At 39.1% G+C, this 18,528-nt stretch overlaps 1 protein-coding gene across 1 annotated transcript in view; it reads left to right on the top strand.

Moving 5' to 3' along the window:
• The window catches only part of CCDC73 (coiled-coil domain containing 73), a 73,848-nt gene that overhangs the window by 4,171 nt on the left and 51,149 nt on the right, over positions 1-18,528 (top strand). The window contains 1 exon segment of the mRNA XM_054172013.1: positions 11,847-12,177. Coding sequence (XP_054027988.1) covers positions 11,847-12,177 — 331 coding nt within the window.

The raw sequence follows: 18,528 nt of genomic DNA, 5'->3' as shown, positions 1-18,528 counted from the left end.
TGGTATCTTCCATGAGTGCCAGTGGGTAAGTAGATCAGATATTATGCAGTGATAAAGTGAGTCTTGGTTAGGCCTGTTATTAATCACTGACAGGGTTGGGTTTTTTTGGTAATTGTGATTCTGGCCAAAGCAGAAAAACTCAATTGCTTAACAGATTAGATTTTGCATTTAATTTGGCATGTGGTAAAGCTGGTAAATAGGGAAGAGAGGGCTGCCTTTTCAAAGAACACACTTGATCTTGGAGTCTCACAGCAAATACTCTTTCTTTGCACTTCTTTGCATATACTGCTCTGTGCATTTCTTTAATAAAGAGCTTAAGTATATGTACAAACAAGTGAAGCAAAATAGATATATCTCTCCAGCGTGGAGAATAGAAGGCTCTGGAGAAACCTAGTAGTGGCCTTCCAGTACCTGAAGGGGGCATACAAGACTGGAGAGGGACTGTTTACAAAGGCCTGGAGTGACAGAACAAGGGGCAATGGTTTGAAATTAGAGAAGAGTAGATTTAGATTGGATGCTAGGAACAAGTTCTTTACCATGTGGGTTATGGAACACTAGAACAGATTGCCCAGGGAGGTAGTTGAGGCTCCATCCCTGGAGATAATTAAGGTCCGGCTTGACAAGGCTCTGAACAACCTGATCTAGTGGAGGATGTCCTTGCGCACTGCAGGCAGGTTGGAATAGATGACTTTTGGAGGTCTTTTCCAGCCCAAATCATTCTATGATTCTATGAAATGTAAAATTAAATGTAAAGAAAAAAGTAGTTAATGTAGTTACATGTATTTTCAACATGGACAACATTTACTGGATCAAAAATCACAAAAATGCATTTGATACTGTTCTTCTATGTAAGAAATTAGTATGGCTGCCATTGCAAGACTCATCCTTCCTGACCTTGAATGTTTCCAGTGTTTCACCACTCTTATTGTAAAAGATCTCTTCCCTATACCTAGTCTAAATCTTCCCTCTTTTAATTTAAAACTGTTACTCCTTGTCCTATCACTACCAGCCCTACTAAAGAATTTGTCCCTGTCTTTCTTAGAGGGTCCTGTTAAGGACTTTAAGAGTGCATGCTGTTTCCAACTTTATTTTTTTTAATGTATCTTTTGGTGGTGTTGGAAATTGTTTTACAGAATAATACAGAGATTAGCAGAGTTTAAGGTGTTGCTACCTCTCGCCCAACAAAATGGCAGCACTTCACATCCAAGGTAGAAGTAAAATACAACCAGTGACAAGAGTATTCAAAAAGCTGTCAGATAAGTAGAAGAAAATACTGAAGTACATTCGTAAGATTAAGTAACAAAAACTATTTACACAGTTCAGAAATGGCTGGAAGCAGTCAGAAGTTACCAACTGAACAAAGAGCAGGGTATTTGGGGTGATGTGCATAAGATTTTTGAGAGGAAAATGAATCCAAGTTCTTGGTTGTGAAAATAGTAGTGATGCATTTGTACATGACAGGAACTAATTGAAAGGCATTTACAGTATGAAAAGAGCAAGTTTGAAGTGTTTCAAAGATTTAGACCTAGGGTTTCCTTCCTTGTTCTCTATACCACACGGAACAAGTGAGGACAGCAGCAATAAAACTTTTTGGCAGATGAGCCTGTGGATAAAAAAAGTTTGTTGGTTTGTTGTTGGCTTTTTTAAAAGGCTTTAAATAAACCTGATCAAAGTAATCCAACAGTGTTACTTATAACCTACAGGTAATTAATGCAGTTTATTCACTGCTGGTAATCTGAGGAAAGGCAATAATTCTCCTGTGCTTTCCAAATTTCATACATACATTTAAGGGCAGACCAGCCTCCAGCATTCTAGTTAACCTTACATGGACACACTTAACACAATAGAATACTCTGAATCAGGTTTGGCAACAGCGTTGTGGTAAATAATTTGGCAGAGCATTATCTTTTCTATTACCTGAAGTGATCAGCTGTTTTGGTTTTGACTCTAATCCAGGTTCAGGGAAAGCCATAGGCTTTGATAGGACCAGAATCAAATGCTTCACGATTCACATTTTCATGAACTGTGGTGAGGAAGTACACTTCCATGTAGTACTTTGGTTTTGCACTTCTAATGAATCCACATAAAAATACCACCCTAGAAATACATAATGCTTATAATGATAAATGAAATAGTAGACTTTCTTATTTCAGTAGAGAAAAAACCAGGTTGACAGAGCCAGAGATCACTTTCCTGACCATCAGTTATTTGTTCTAACTAATAATCTGTCCTGATTTATAAAAAGATGCATGCTGTAACCATCTGTGGTGCTGAAAGTGCTAAGTTTGAAAGATTGTTCAAGGCAATGACAAACAGCATTTAGTGTAGACATGTTTAAACCTGCTCTGAGAGAAACAATACTGTGTATTTAGTGTTTTGTTTAGACAGTTTAACTGTCATAATTAATTGTTAATTCACTTAAAATCCACTGCCTTTCCAACTGGCCCTTGAAAGTCAAAACATTGACGACTTACATCTGTATACAAATTAGATTAAATTTACTGCTGCTTTGCTCTTCAAAATGTGCCTCTTCCTCCTTCTCCTCCCACCTAGGGACACTTATATTTGCTGTTTTCTATATTCTGATAGCAACTGTATCTTCAAAGGAAACTGCATGTAGAACTTGGAAATGCAGAAACACTTCTGAATTTGTAGATCACCGTAGTCTACCTCTTGTTCATTTTGTCCTCTGCTCAGAATATCTAAAAAGCAATACAAAGTAAGAGTGTCTTGGGCTAGGAGTATGGAAGAAAACTAAACTTGGCCCAAGCCACTGCCATTCAAAGAACTTTCTCCCTTCGTGAGAGGCAATTTCGAAACTCTGCTCCTTACATAGAGGCAGATCATCTTGCAAGTTGTCATGTTCCATGCAACCAGTATTTGAATGTCAGTCACGGCACATTTTGAGTGTCATCAGGGTCTGAAGTGCAAATTCTTCTGAGTATATTGGAAGCATTACACTGTTTACTATCCAAAGTGTTTAACAGTTGGATCATCTTAATGTTTTTCATTATTATTTATTAAGGTCTTGCATTGCATGGAATCATTTGCAAATGATTTGCAGGAATAGTAGAATAATATTTCAAGTGATTAAACTCCAGAAACTGGGCAGAAACATGTTTAAAACATGACTGCCAGGTGCATATATCACTGCAGTAATATTAAAGCATCTTTAAACTCTCACAAGCTGTGTGAAGTATCTTTCCTTGAAAGTGTTCCTATCAATCCTATTACATTAGCCATTTTAGAATCCCAGGAAAAATGTACAGGAAAGTGTGCTCTATAGCTCAAGATGCACATTAGCAAATTAAAAAATTGTTGGCTAAGTGAAAGGAGATATGGGAGAAATATTTTTGCAAGCTTTTAATTCCATAGTGTCATCATAACTGTTTGGTTTAACAGTGATGTCATGCAATTGCCTTATTTCAGTCTTACAGAACAGTAACCTCCAAGAACTTAAAAATGTTATTATGCAAGTAGGGCAAAAGTGGATTAAAGCTATCCCAAGGGGCTTCACTCATCTCTCAGTGAGAAGGAAGCTGCAAAGAGATTTGTGACTTGGCAAAAGCCGAATCTGATACTGAAGCTTTAGAAATAAGACCACAGTCCACTGATATCAGCTGGGCTGTATGTAGCATTTTCAGTGTACCCTCTTTATATTCCAGGATTTGGGGCTTTTTCTTCTTTACAAAAGCATTTACAGATTTAAAATGTTACAACACTCTGCATCTCAATAGCATTGTAGGTTCTAGCACGCAAAAAAAAAGACAACGTAAAATTCAGTGAGCAGCTACACATTAAGTGCATTTTGGGCACCAAATTAAAATACCATGTGCTGCTCTCAGCATTGGTTAAATGGGAGTGTGTAAAATTCGTCTTAAAAAACCTCATTGCCTGTGTTCACCTACATAGCCATTTTAATACAAAACACCAGCCCAGCATGTTGCCTGTGAAACGCTGAAGTGGGAAGCTTTTCCATGGTGCCATTTGACAAGGTGGTAAAGGAAAGGTTGAGCAATGTTGGTCTGTGACTTCTCAGCAAGATCTGTAAGTTGATACTGCAGTATATGAGTGGCTACAACTGCAGATACAGAAATTATCTCCATACAGTAACTCCCTGAAAAGGGGTTCTCGCACTGTGCATACTGGTTATTCATCTAATATGTTTACAGGATCACAGGATGTTAGGGGTTTGAAGGGACCACTGAAGACCTTTGAGTCCAAACCCCTGCCAGAGGAGGACCATATTAATCTAGTGTAGGTCATACGGGAACGCATCCAGATGGGTCTTTAAAGCTTCCAGAGAAGGAGACTCTACATGTTGAGGTGGAACTTCCTGTGCTGTAGCTTACATCCATTGCTCCTTGTCCTATTACAAGGCACAAGTGAGAAGAGCCTGTCCCTTCCTTCTTGACACCCAGCCCACAGATATTTATAGACATTTATTAGATCCCCTCTCAATCTTCCCGTCTCCAGACTACAGAGCCCCACCTCTCTCAGCCTTTCCTCATTAGGTGTGTGCTCCAGTCTCTTACTTCTACTTAAAGGTATCACTTTGTCATCAGGGTAGGGCAATACATAATTATGCAAAGTGCTTCTGGGGGGGAAGTTTGGTCTTCGGTGCAAGTTTACATTTTTAAACCACAAGAGAAACATCACCTGTGAAAGCTGGGTACTTTAAAGTTTAATAGTGGGGGAAAAAAGGTTACTATCAACAAAACCAATTCAAATACTCTTCTTTCTGAAGAAAAAAAAAGGATTAAACTATTAGTGAAGCATCAATAGTATGATGGGATGGCTCAACGTGCATATGGAAGAAAGAGGGTGGCAGTACAAGGCTTATTCTTCATGCGTTCCCTCCTCTTAGCACAATAACCTTATGCAAAGGCTACAGGACTATCTCTATTCCCAAATGGGACCTTAACTTGTTTCTAGTTGTGCCAAAGATCTTTCACATTTTTGTAAACTGTCTTGCAATATGCAAGGTAGCACACACTTTTTACAAAAGTACGTTATGGTTCAGTAATCCCCCCTCAGCCCAGAAGGAGGTTTGTGACTAAGGGCCAGGAAGCGACATAGACTTTCTAAACAGCCATCTTCCTTTTGGAGGCCCGGGATAAGGGGGTGGTGGCACATTGTGTTGTCCATCTGAAGAAACTGCTTGCTCATATGTTGGTAGTTCTGAATCACCAGTTCTGGGAGGAAGTGGGTTTAAAGAAAATTCTTCATGCCTTCTGAAGACACTAGATGAATTACGTCTTCTACTTCTTGCATAATCCAAGTACCTAAACAAAGTTAACAGCATTTTAAGTGGTAGCTTCTGTATTTTAAAAGGAAGAATATAAAGTCTTAGTTGTACAAAATCACACCCCCCCCCCAAACAACACAATAAAACCCACTTGCCTTCAATGATCATAAAAACCGTAAGACAAACACTGTTTCCAAACCACAGGGTAAGAATAGCTCAGTAATGTATAGGGAAGAGAAGGCACAAAATCCCCTTGTATTCCTTTCACGTTTAGGATAAAGGAACAAGAAGGACTAGAGAAGTAAAGAAACATTTCATCTAGCCTACTTCATTTTATATCACTACATGCCACAAAGAGCATACAGCCTACAGTAAAGAGCAAACAAAACATTGTTGGACTTTCCATTGCAAGCCCCAGCCTATTATTCCATCTTTTTATTGGGAGAATATTTTGTAACCAACAACACAAAAACCAACCTCACCCAAATGTCAACCATGCAAGTGTTGCTTTAGATTTTTGTGTTATTAACTTCAGCATAATTGCTGCTAGTACTCACCCAACGTTGTTTCCAGGAAAGTAAGAACTAGAAGTCCTATTGTATTCTCTGAGAACAGTGTCAGACAAACCCACAGTGATTTTTAAATTCCACTCTTAAGCAAGGGTTTGTTTTGGTGTGGGTTGTGTTGTGGGTTTTGGTGTTTTGGGGATTTTTTTTGGGGGGGTGTGGGGGAAGAGAGGTTTTGGGGTTTGGGTTTTTTTTAAAGCAGTGAAATTCCTTACCCTGGTGGTTGCCTTGATTTGCATCTACTTTTGCAGCAGTAGAAGATAAGCAGTGCAATTATAACTAACAGTACTCCAGCAGCAACTAGACTGATGAGAAGTCCTGTAACATTAATCTTTTGTAGTGTCTCATCACCTGAGAATAAAACATTGGTTATATTGTGTTCTACCTGCATAACATAGAGTATACACTGTAAAATACTAATGTTGCTGTGCTATAAGGTTGTTCCTTTCCACTGAAGTCTAGCTTGCTGTAAGAGGCTGTATCTGCAACACAACCCATGGGTATCATTCACATTCAGCTTAAAGCAAAAGTGAGTAAAATATTCCCTTTTCTGTACATAAAACTGTTGAGATGTCCATCTGCTAATGCCTTCCAAATATTACTTCATGTACTTGTGACCCTGATGGGGCTGTAGATTTGTCCTCAAATCATACTGACTTTTTAAAAATAAAATGTCTGACATAGAACACTCTCATTCAGGTTTGGAGTAGTCTTATTACTGTTAACAAAACAGGGGGAAGACACACAAGCAAAATCAAAGCAAACCACAGAAAGCAGCCACAGGATTACTGTAATGTTTACTGACTGTAATAAAACAAATAAATGGACAAGAAAATTATATTTTACCTACAGACTTAAAATGTACGCTGTTCAGTGTGATTCATGGTATCAGATAATGCAGTATACTTGCACAGTTTACAGTGAATTTCAGTAAAGACCAATTCTGATTTTGCTAACAGAATGCATGGTGTATTTTTAAGAATGTAATGCTGTAACAAGCATAAAATACTGCAATATAAGAAAATAATAAAAACTACTTACCTGATCTTATTTTAGGCCCTTTAATTGAATATTCTTTCCAAAAATCCATCTGTCAAAACACAAAGAATAAGGATTTTTTTGAGACATGCAATTGGCATACATACTGACAATTATTTTTTTTTTTAATACAGTACTGTGAGCAAAATGTAACAATGGTATAAACAGAAGCAACTCCTGCTGAAGCACCTCTATTTGCTTATTCCACTGTATTTTTCTCATACATTCAAATTGGCATAAGAATTGCAATTTCACAAAGAAGAAAATGCCAGCTGGTAAAAAGAAAAGTGCATTTAACTGTCCAATGTGCCTGAATGACACTAAAAAAATGCTTATAATAAATTTTTGTACATCCTTACAGAAAAGTATTAATGAGACAAAATCAAGTTCTTAAGAATCAGACAGTATGAACAGTATCTGAATTCCTATCATCTAGGAAAAATAATGGGAGAAAAATAGTAGAGAAAAATCTTTATTGCATAACTGTTATAGATTAAATGTGTTTAGCTGTAATTTCCACTTTTACTACCCAGCATTTTTCTTAGGAAAATGCTAGTGATGGCAAACTACCATTTCACCTTCAGAACAGGAGTATAGTCCTTGCAGGTCAGTGCAGAACACATCTAGAATCACAAAGAGATTCTTGCTGTGTGCAGCAAGAGCCAGTTTTAAGACAATCACCATGTTCCATTATTTGGCTTAAAGGTTTCTTATGTACTTTTCTCTTTATTTTTTTTTTTATTTTTATATATACCAGATTTTTTCCAAGCTGCACATGCAGAGTGATTTAGAAGATCATGCTGTAAGAGTACTCAGCAAGAGCTGAACTGCATATTTGCTCCTCTAAAAACACTTCTTTGGCATGACACAAAGACATAATCAGCCAATTAATACATAGAGCATGTGAAACACATTCAGATTAGATGCTGAGAAGTTACTAAAAAAATGAACAAACAAACCCAACAAGATTGTGAGACATATGTAGACACATCCACAAGCAGTGCTCCTCAAGTTTCATTTGTAGTTGATTACATAATTGGAGCCCTTCTCTTTAGTCTTTGAAACAATAGTACATATTAAAGTGTATTCACTGTTTATCTACAGCAATAACCTCATCTAAATGGGGCCTGTGCTTTTGCATTAAAAAAAAGCAATCATCTTATTTTAAGTGCTGTTTTCAGAAGGGCTACAGAGTTTAGATACAGTAATGGTTTAGTCAGTAACTCCTTTCAGTATCTGAAATTCAGTTTGAGCAGTTTACCGTTTTCTCAGTGTCTTCAAAAACTTCTCTTGCTTCTTCATAATTGCACAGCTCTTCATAGCATTCTCTTTCCAGGTTATCTGCTGTGAATGCTTCAAAATCAAATCTGTTATTCAGAAGATGTCGTCCAATGAATAAATTGGCCTCCTTTGCTGATGTGAACACTAATTGAAAAAAACCAAACACAAGCTGATTTAAAAGAAGTTAGGAAAGCTAAATTGGGTATTTCTAAAGAGCAGATAATATCCTAAAGCAGCCCTTAAGAGACCACTTCTCCTCCTAGCATCCTTCAACTACATACAGGCAAAAGAAACGTCAAGTTCTTCCCCTAAAATGTCTTCTTTGCTTATGAAACTTACTTTCTTTTTCTCATAAAGCATTTCAGCTGTTCCTTATACTGGAATTTCATTCTCATGACAGCTGTTGTTCATGTTTTGGTTTTAACCTGTTCTGGGATAAAAGATGCTCGCCTACCGGAGGAAGGAGGCAAGCGAGGGAAAGAAAAAACAACCTAAAAAAATAAATTCTCTCTAAAGAACCCTGAATATACATTTATCAAACATTGTTGAGGAAATATGGATTTTAAATAGTGGCAGGAGAGTCCTATTCATCTTACATTTGTTCTCACAATCAAAGCAACAAGTTTTACGTAAAAAAGGTTGGCATATTGCCAAGTTTGTTTGTTTTAGCACATGACAGACATTTTACTGACAACAGGGACTTCTTATGACATTTACTACTACCTTTTTTACTTATTATAGGCTACATGAGACCTCTTGGAGTAAGTTATGAGGTGAGATTCCAGAAGAGTTAGTGGAATTATAGGCGGCTTTGGAATACAGGAATGCATTTTCTCACCAGGCATTTTCCATAGTCAAGTTTTAGCCTGCTCTTGCTGCAGCTTCTTAAAAAAAAAATAAATCTTTGTATGACAGACCCAGTTTTCTGGCTTGACTTTCAGTGAAAGCCTAATCTGTATCCAAGAAATTCAGATTATTCGGTTCAGTAAAATGACTAAAGGATTATTTTTGCAAGTGTAATGCAGAAGCAGCACTGTTACATACAAAGCCAGGCATCTAAAAAAGGAGATGAGATTCAGTATAAAGTTATTCAGCTACAAATTAGCTCTGTGTTCTTGTTAGCTTGTTTGGCTAGATTATCACATCACTGAAGAATTTTTGTCCTATAGTTACTGTTACATCTTGAAGTGGTGTCTCAGAATAGTTTGCTCACTTGGAACTAAGCAAACTGCTGTGTAACATGCATATAGGTTATGTCTTTAAAATAGTATATTAAAGGCATATTACAGTGTATATTTACAATAATACTTCAGTATATATTGAGGGAGCCACACACATGTGCATACATTCGTGTAGGAAGGGAAATCTTTAGAATAAAAGTAATTGCGAAGAAATCTAAGCTAAAATATTTATGCTATATCTAAGAATAACCAGAGAGGTCAATAATAAAAAAATGAAAAAAAGAAAACCAACCCAACCCACCAAAAAACAAGTAAACAACCTAAACCCACAAGTGGAAAGGGGAAAATAATATTATTGATATCTTGGTTCAGTGCAAGTCACAAGCATAACTTCAACCTTCTTAAACAGAGATCTCCATTTCTGCTCAGTAGTGGTTTACTTCTTACCATGCAGACAGCATAAACTGTACTTCTGAATTCACTTGGATAATTGATGCATCTTAATTCATGTGGAATGCATAGGCAAACTGTCTGGAGCCTAGGATCCCTAATTCCCAGTGATACATGCTCATTTTTTCTTTTGGCAAGTTTATCTGCACTGGTTTTTTGCACTTTGTAGGCCATAGCCACAGTACATCTATCTCCATCTCTGAATTACTTGCAGTCCAGTGATGAAGACAGAATTTGGAGAATGAAACAGATTAATTTGAATCCTGCTTTGTTTGTGAGGGAATTGAATACAGTTCTGCAGTCTTTGGTTCAACAAAGTGGTAAATGCAGGTTTAGATTGCCTAACATTTAATTGAAAATGCATCCACACAGTGTGCTGAATAAAGTAACTCCACTGGTAAAAGACATTCAGAAAATTCTGAAGGGGTAACCTCTCAATTCACGTACCATGTACTCTTGACAACTGTCCTGCCTGCTACATTACTGGAGTAAGTTAGGCCCCTCTTTCCAACTCCATCTTTAAATGACTAATCTAGGCCTACTGTCAGGAGAGGGTTCTATGCTGTGAACTCACAGGAAACAGGTGGCCAGGCAGCCTGATGTTTTATGCCCCAGAGTAATACAGATTTTAATGAATAATCTATCTTAAGCATTCTTCTGTTTTCTGCTCAGGCTGCTGCCCCAAAGGATCCTCCTGCTCCATGTGATGACTTTTTAAAGTCTATCCTAAGGTTTCAGGATTCCTTATTCATTGAGGAGACTGAACAGCTAAGTTACAAATCCTTTTTAGAAGGCCTAATGCTTAAATGTTAAGCATGGCTCAGCATCACAGTGCTTGACTCCTTCTGTAGAACTTCATCTGCTTTTACCTTAATTTCTTTCTGCTTCCCTCACTGAAGAGCTGCAATAGCAGAACTATGCTTATCTTTCAAGGTATTGTAAGGGAATCTGGTATCGAGAAAAAAATATCAATCTCAATAGCCAAGCAAATAAACCCTTTCAAATACAAAGCATTTTTAGATGCATAAATAAAACTGTTATGTGCTCAGGTAGTATCAAAGTAGTAGAGTCTGAATACAGATTTCAAACTTGGAGAATTCTTATGTTACTTAGAGGATTCTGGTTATATAAATGAGAATAATCCCAGAGACCTAGAGACAGATCAATTGACCCAATCTGCAATTGCTACTGGATTTGATAAAGACTTGATAGCAACATCCAAGCAAATTATCAATCACTTCAAAGAATACTCAAATGTAAAATTCAGCATTAAAAAAAAACCCAACATTTTTTTTGTTAATGAAATTTTTAAAAAATTCAAACACCAAGCACAGAATTATTTATATATACAAAGATTCCTCAGCAAAAGTAAAAGTTAAGATACTTTTCTTTTAGAAAACATAAAATCACATTAAATGTAAATTACCATCTTTCCATTCAGGTTGCGTCAAAGTATTTAATCTCCCTGTGCAGTGAGGAAATGCAAACAGCGTCACAGGTAGTTGAGACAGCAGTACCAAAACCGCAAACATGATGTGGTATCTGTCAGACAGAAACCAAGGTGAGTTAAACAAAAGACAATGAAGTGTCCATGATGAACTCTGAATGAATCCCACAAATGAAGTCATCTAATGCAAGCACCTACATGCAGTTGAGGCTAGTGGGTCATTAGATGAAAGACACCAATCTAAACTGGTCCTGCATGTCTCTGTTTGTTGCATAACATTTGCACATGTGCAGCAGGGCCGCTCTCACCGCAGCTAAGGCATTCCTGCTGCTCTGCCCTCGCCGGGCTATGGCTGTACAGAGAAGCACGGTTAGCTGGCAAATTAACGTGGAAAGGTCCCACACAAGGTGCTGCAGGTATACGCTGGCACTTCACGCTGCTGTGACTCTGCTGCCAGAGCAGCTACAGCAGGGTATAAGGGCTACTCGACGTACACAGACGTACTGAACGACTTTCTCGAGATAAAGCCGGTGCCAACCTCCTCACGCCCAGCCCTCTGCTGAGGACTCTGGTTTCTCCCACCTAGGATCGCTATAGAAAATAAGAATGAACTAAGAGCGTAACTCTTCCAAGAGACGCCCAACACAGAGAAAAGCACCACCGCTGACTGAACTAGCGGAGGCACGCGGCGGCCACCCGAGGGCACCTATGACGTCGAGGGAGCAGCCACCCCGCGGCCCTGCCGGGAGTTTCCCCACGGCCGCCCGTGGCCCACCGAGCCTGCGGCCGCCCGTCGTAAAAGAAGATCGCTCTGCTCCTCCGTCGCGAGCTGGCCCCGCTATAGAGGCCGAGCAGAGCCAGGCAGCCTCCGGGGTAGCGTTCCGCGTCTCCCGTCCCGCCCGGCGCTCACGTGCGTCCCGCTTCCCGCGGCGCGGCCCTACCTGTCCCGGCGGGGCTCCGATGGCGGTCTGAGGAGAGTTACTGGCGGGGCAGCGTCTCCCCAGGCGGCTGCTGGGACAGTGCTTCCTGAGAAGGGCGCGGCGGAGTCGCAGGGCTGTACCTGGGCCGCCCCCGCCTGCTCGGGGTCCGCTCCTCCTCGGGCAGCACCCGCCCCGAGGGCTGGGCCTCCCTGGGGTTGGGGGCGGGAGCGTCCCTGTAGCCTGGAAGAGCAGAGTGTAGGTTGGGAGCTGAGGTGGAGGAGTGCAGGCGCTCGCCCGCGGGCTCCCGCTTGGGCTTCATTTGTGGAAGCCTGGTTATCTCTGCTTATCCCCGGGACCCCTCAGAGGAGAATACAGCGGTCCTCTCGTCTTCTGAGAATCTTCTCACTGTTACAACGGACTTTTCCCTCCCTTGGTTTGGCCAGATTTGCTCCCCAAAAGTAAAGCCCTTGGCCTAGTAGCAGGATGTCTGCTGGGCAGAAGCAGTGGAGAGGACCTGCATCCTCAGTAGTGGTGAGGCTGTGTACCTTTTAACTAGCTGCTTATCCACAACTAATTACTTTTCTATCAGCAAACTAGTGTTTTGTCTCCACCAAGCTTTTCTAGCCAGGCAGCAAACCACGGAGGGAAAAGGACCAGCCTAAGTTTTTGCATATGTGTAAATAACTTTGGTTAGGTTTGTTGCTATTTTGCTTATCGGTGAAAGCAAACCTTAAGGGTTGGAAAGTGGCCACCATGGTTCCCTGACATGGGTGAAGCTGTTTTCCACTTACCATGTACCTGCTCTGGGCCCTCTCTTCACTCTCCTTCCCAGTGCAAAGGAGCAGCCTGACTTGGGAGTCCAGGTTCAAGCCCATGGGTGAATCTTGTTGGGCCCCATGGACTTGTGCACCTTCAGGTTATTTAGATGGCCTCAAACCTGGTCTTCACTTACAGTGGGCAGATCTTTCTTTTCCCTCTCCCCACCTGTGTTTTCTGGAAGAAGAAATTGCCATTCCAGGAACCTCTTAGATTGCTAGTGCCCTCCTATCTTGTCCTACCAGCAGGTATCAGTGTGGTTGAAGTCTCCCATGAGGACCAGGGCTTTAAACATGTTTACCTAAACCATGCGTGGTGCTTAGCAACAAGAAGTGGTACCAAAAAAGCTTTTAAAAGGGAAGTACATTTAACACAGTGTGCTGGTAACATTAAATCTATGAAGAATCTTGAGGTGGGTTGAAATCAAAGACTGCACACCGAATTGAGACTCTCAGTGGAATGATTTTACTACCAGGAAATCCAGAGGCTGAAAGTGACTTGTATCTGTGCTTGCATATCTCCTGTAGTGACTCTGGACTGCAGTATTTATTTAAGTGCTGGAGTGATTTGTATACACGGAAGCAGGAAAGAATAGAATGAGGGTATTGGATAACACTAGTGAATGTGATCAGATATTCCCAAGAGAAAAATAGAAGCTACTGATGTGTGAAATAAGGAGACCTGTTTGAAGGAATGATGACTGTAGTTAAATATTTACTCTATGACATCAGTGCACTGCAGCTAAGAGGTGCTTGATGAATATGTAACTTAAAAGCTGAGGTGGCTCTAATGCTTTTTAGCTGATGGAGATCTGAACAGAAAATTCTGTAGTACGATTGTGTGTGCTTTTAATAGTGCAGGACTAAGATAGCAATATTGTTTAGAAGCGGTATTGATTGTTTATTATCTGGATAGTACTAAGGAGACAAGAGTACTTAGTTGCTGATGGGGAAGCAAACACCCACCCTGGTTTCAGTAATGGGCCTTGTGCTCCCAGTTGGTGGGTGCTGTCAGTTCCCACTGAAGGCACCAAGAATGCTCCTCTGATGGGATTAAAATTCTGCATTGTCAGTTGCTCAAAATATTTTTAGATGCAGCAAGTTTAATAAGCTTGAACTTCTTTTGTCAGTGGGAAGACTAGGATTATGTGAGACTGGCACATACATGTCCTGACGTGACAATTCCAGGAAATGGTTAGTGGAAAACCTTCAGTGTAAATTGGCTCATTTAAAACAATGTTCTCTAACATGTACACAAGATGAAAAAATTAGTGTCCAAATCTTCTAGCAGTGTCATGAAAATCTGCTTCTGGCTTTTCCTGATCCAGTTTTGTGTTGTTTTGGTAAGGTACTTTTTGATCACCAGAATCATCTTGCTTGATTTTGGTATTTAAAGTCATTAAGCAGAAACCAAAATCCTTGGCCTCAAGCAGTAGGGAAATCTCTTGGATTTATACAAATACTTGAAGGGAGGATGCAAAAAAAGATGGAGCAAGGCTCTCTTCAGTGATGCCTAGTGACAGGACAAGAGGCAATGTGTACACACTGAAACACAGCAGGGAGTATAAGAAGACACTTTTTTACTGAGAAGGTGACTGAGCACTGACACAGGTTTCTCAGAGAGGTTGTGGAGTCACTGTCCTTGGTGACAGCTTCAAAAGCTGTCTGGACGTGGGTCTTGGCCAACTGGCAGTAGGTGGCCTTGCTTGGGGGGGTGGGGGGGGGGACCAGATGCCTGCACTCTAGCGGTAACTTTCAGCCTCAACCATCATGTGATTCTGTGGTACTCTGCTTCTAGTAGACAGACCCTGATGTTTCAACCTCATCTCTGCTCTGTAACATCTGGGGTTAATATTTAGCTCCTTAGCTATTTCTGTTTTTTTTTTTTTTACCTTTGTCTTCTCTCAGTACCACATTTCTCTATAGAGTTGGTGTGTTTGACTTTAATGATTTCGTTTCATTGCTCACACTAGAGGGAGCTCTCTGGCCTTTCAGCTTACTTTCATTTAAAACTCAATGTTTCAACCGGGACTCTGTTTTCAAAGTACTGAAGACAAGGCTGTATGAAATGTCTTGGAAAAAGTTTAATTTTTCTAACCAAATTGAACTTTTGAATTATTTGTAGGTGAAGTAACACCAAATCGACAGCTTTGGCAGTGTTTTAATTTTGCTCAGCTGCAGCAGCAATAGATGCACTAGATATTGATGTTTCTCTTTTGCATGGCATTTGTTTTGGTAGCTGAAGAAATGTATTTGTAAACTCTGTGTTTGTTGCTGTGATGCTGTCAGTTTCTGCTTGGTATGTATTTGTCTGATCCACAAGGAATTTGTTTGTGATTGTGGATTTTTCTTTAAACATGTAATCTTAAAACTTCAGCTTATTTCCACTGACAAATAGTAGCCAACTCTAATTGGATGAGGTGCTTGTAGTAGGTGCTGTTTCCAAGTAGATGTAATGGTTGTTAGGATTGATAATAGATAAAATTTTTACTATTTTTCATTGCAAATTTGTAGACAGTGGTGTTAACCAGTATTTTTTCCCCTCCATATTGCAATTTGCCATTCTTTTTAAGTTGATAACAGTTTCTAGAAAAAGCCTATGAGACAACATCTATCAAAATGTAGCACAATGGAAGGGACTTTACTCCGTGCTTTTTAATTATGGGGTTGATCACAGATATTCTTCAATAAGGAAGAGGACTTTTGGTGACTCTTCCTTTGATTGTTTCATCACTGACTCATTCCCTCAGGGAGTTGAGATCTTGTCTGCTACTTAATTTTGATTCAGACTTCCTTTTGTTCTGCTTCTTTAAGTTCCTCTAAAAAAGGGAGTGAGAGTCCAATTTGGGTTTTATTTCTCTAGGCATTACTGTTAAATTGTCTCTCTGGGCAAAAAGTGCATCTTACTATGTTTTTGCAAATTATGCTTGCTGTATTAGCAAAGATGCTGTGTGGGCTCCTTCATTTTTTTAATTTTAATTTTTTTTCTAACAAGGCACTAATCAAGCAATTACTTATTTGAACAAGTGAAGAACTTGTTCTGCTTCTTCCTCTTGATTGCATTTTGCAACTTAGTCGGCACTTTTGAAAGAGAAGAACTAGTCCAGTGGGATGAATCAAACAGGTAAGTTGAATTGTGATGCGTGAATGCTCTTGAGACAGGCTTGCTTTTAGTCTATGTAAACTTTGCATATCTAATTCCTATACTCTGTAATTAAATTGTTATGTGTTAGATCAAAGAAACAAGAGCTTCATATTATCTTGCTAGTAAAGACATCATCTGTAATTTCCCATCACTGCTTAATTACTTACTTGTATTCTACTTTTCCTTCTCCTACAATGAGAATAATCTCATAAAAATTCACCAGACTTCTATTAACCAAAATTAAGGTGGAGCCTATAAAAAGGAGGTGACTTGAGGAGCTTCTGCCAAGATGAATCACGACTGACTGTGTGAGGCTTTTTCTATCTTTAGTGTGTAAACTGGGGAATAATTTTGTGTCCGGATTTTTTGAACCTAGAAAATGGATGCAAGAAATACAACCTTTTAGATTTAACAAAAATAAATAAATTCAACCTGAAAAAAACCACAACAAAAACATATTGAATGTCGGAGAAAGTAAAGTGACTAACTTTCAGATGCTTTGAAAATTCCTCTGAGTACCAATACATCCAAGAATGTACATAGGCACCTCACAGTACTTTGCCTCATTCTTCAAGCTAAGTGGATGATGCTTTTAAAAACTACAGTTTCTTGTTATAGCAATCAAGCACCATTTTTTTTGGTTGCATATACCTATAAACTCCCAGGGGATGCGATGAATTCCCCTACATTAGACAGTTTCAAGGCCCAGCTTGACAGAGTACTGGGCCATCTCATTTAAACTATATTCTTACCCTGAAAGGTTGGACTAGATGATCTTTGAGGTCCCTTCCAACCTGATATTCTATGAATCTGTGTATGAAAGCATAGACACTTGGCTGCTTTTTACAAGCTGCAAGAACATAGGTACAAAAATAAGAGAGTAGGAAGAAATGAAGACTAAACCATATGCTGTTTGACTGATACTAGAAAATTATTCCAGTAAAACTCTTAGCAGGTACTTTTCAATAGACAACTGTCCTGGTTTCAACTCAGCTGGCAGCTGAGTCCTGGCAGTCCAGTTACAATAGCGGGGTTTTCTCCTCTTCCCCCCCACCCAGGTGAGCAAGGAAGAAAGGAGTCTGGAAAGCCAAAATAATAGTTGCAATAAGGATAGTTTAATACTCTATTGCAGGCATATCAGATTGCACAAAGGGAAAACAAAACAGGAGAAAAGGTACCAGCTACAGGGCAGATGAAACTTCAAATAAACATTGACTCAGTGCACAAACTGAAACTGGAACAAAAGGGATGAATCCCAGCCTGGAAACTGGGGAAGTAACACAAAACCTTTACAAACTATACAATATATTACAAGTCCTACAAACCCAGCCAAACCTTTTCCTCTCATACAGTGAGCATGACATCAGCATGGTGGATAATATACAATCTAGCTTGTTCTTTTGCTCTGTGCCACTGGAGCAGGGTAGCCCTGTCCCCACATCTCCTGTCCCTCATCCTTCCTAGTGGGGCCAGCCAGCTTAAACTAATACAACAGCTTTATTAGATTGAGTTTATATGATCCATTTCTTTCAATATTTTACAACATCAGAAAACAAAATAAAAACATAAGCATTTGCTACCAAACTGCTTTGAAAATGTCTTTTTAGGATTAATTTAGAGAATTCCTTCAACCAAAAAATACGTGTATATATTTATCACCTTAATAAAGATATATTCAATTAATTTCGAAAACCAGAGTAGAAAATTAATTTCCCTCCCACAGTCTTAATGAAGAAATAAAGAAACTAATTTCCTATTGCTGTTAGAGAGGTAATCCACTCCTTCACATATTAAGAAATTAATGTAACACATCCAGTCAGCCAAAGAATCTCTGATTCTTCCCCTCCCCCCCAGTCTCTTACACCAGCTTATTTTGTGTAATACAATTATGAAAAACAACTGAAATAGACTTAAGTCTTTCCACGCCTTTCAGAAATCAGTAAGTGCTAATTTTAGGTCTCATGCTATTTCAGGTAAAATTATCTGTTGTACAGAGACTATGTGTTAAATGGGTTTGTTTAACAAACATAAAATTTTGTTTCATAAAACAACAAGCCCAAACCCTAAACACCCCACACTCTATTTTTAAAAAGCCAGCAAAATGTTAAGGAAATGTAACTGACTTTATGTACCTTCTTATCTTTTGTGGGGTTTTATGTGGTCAAAAAGTCATTCTTTTCATTTGAGCTCAATACAGAAGAAAACTTTTCTTACATTTATTTAAAACTTGTATCAAGTCTGATACCATTTTGTTATTCTAGGAATATATTCGAGCACAGTTCTGTAAATTAAAAAGCAGGTCAACAAGTTATGTTGGAAATGGGCATTTGAGAGATGCCTAGAATTACAGCGCTGTAAGTTACTTTAAGACAGACTTTATTTTGCATACATAAAAAGCTGGATTTTTTGTTATTGTTTAAACAGCATTCTTTGCAGG

This window comes from Dryobates pubescens, chromosome 22, assembly GCF_014839835.1.
Source record: "Dryobates pubescens isolate bDryPub1 chromosome 22, bDryPub1.pri, whole genome shotgun sequence".
NCBI classification, from domain to species: domain Eukaryota; kingdom Metazoa; phylum Chordata; class Aves; order Piciformes; family Picidae; genus Dryobates; species Dryobates pubescens.
This window is presented reverse-complemented; position numbering and strand designations above follow the sequence as displayed.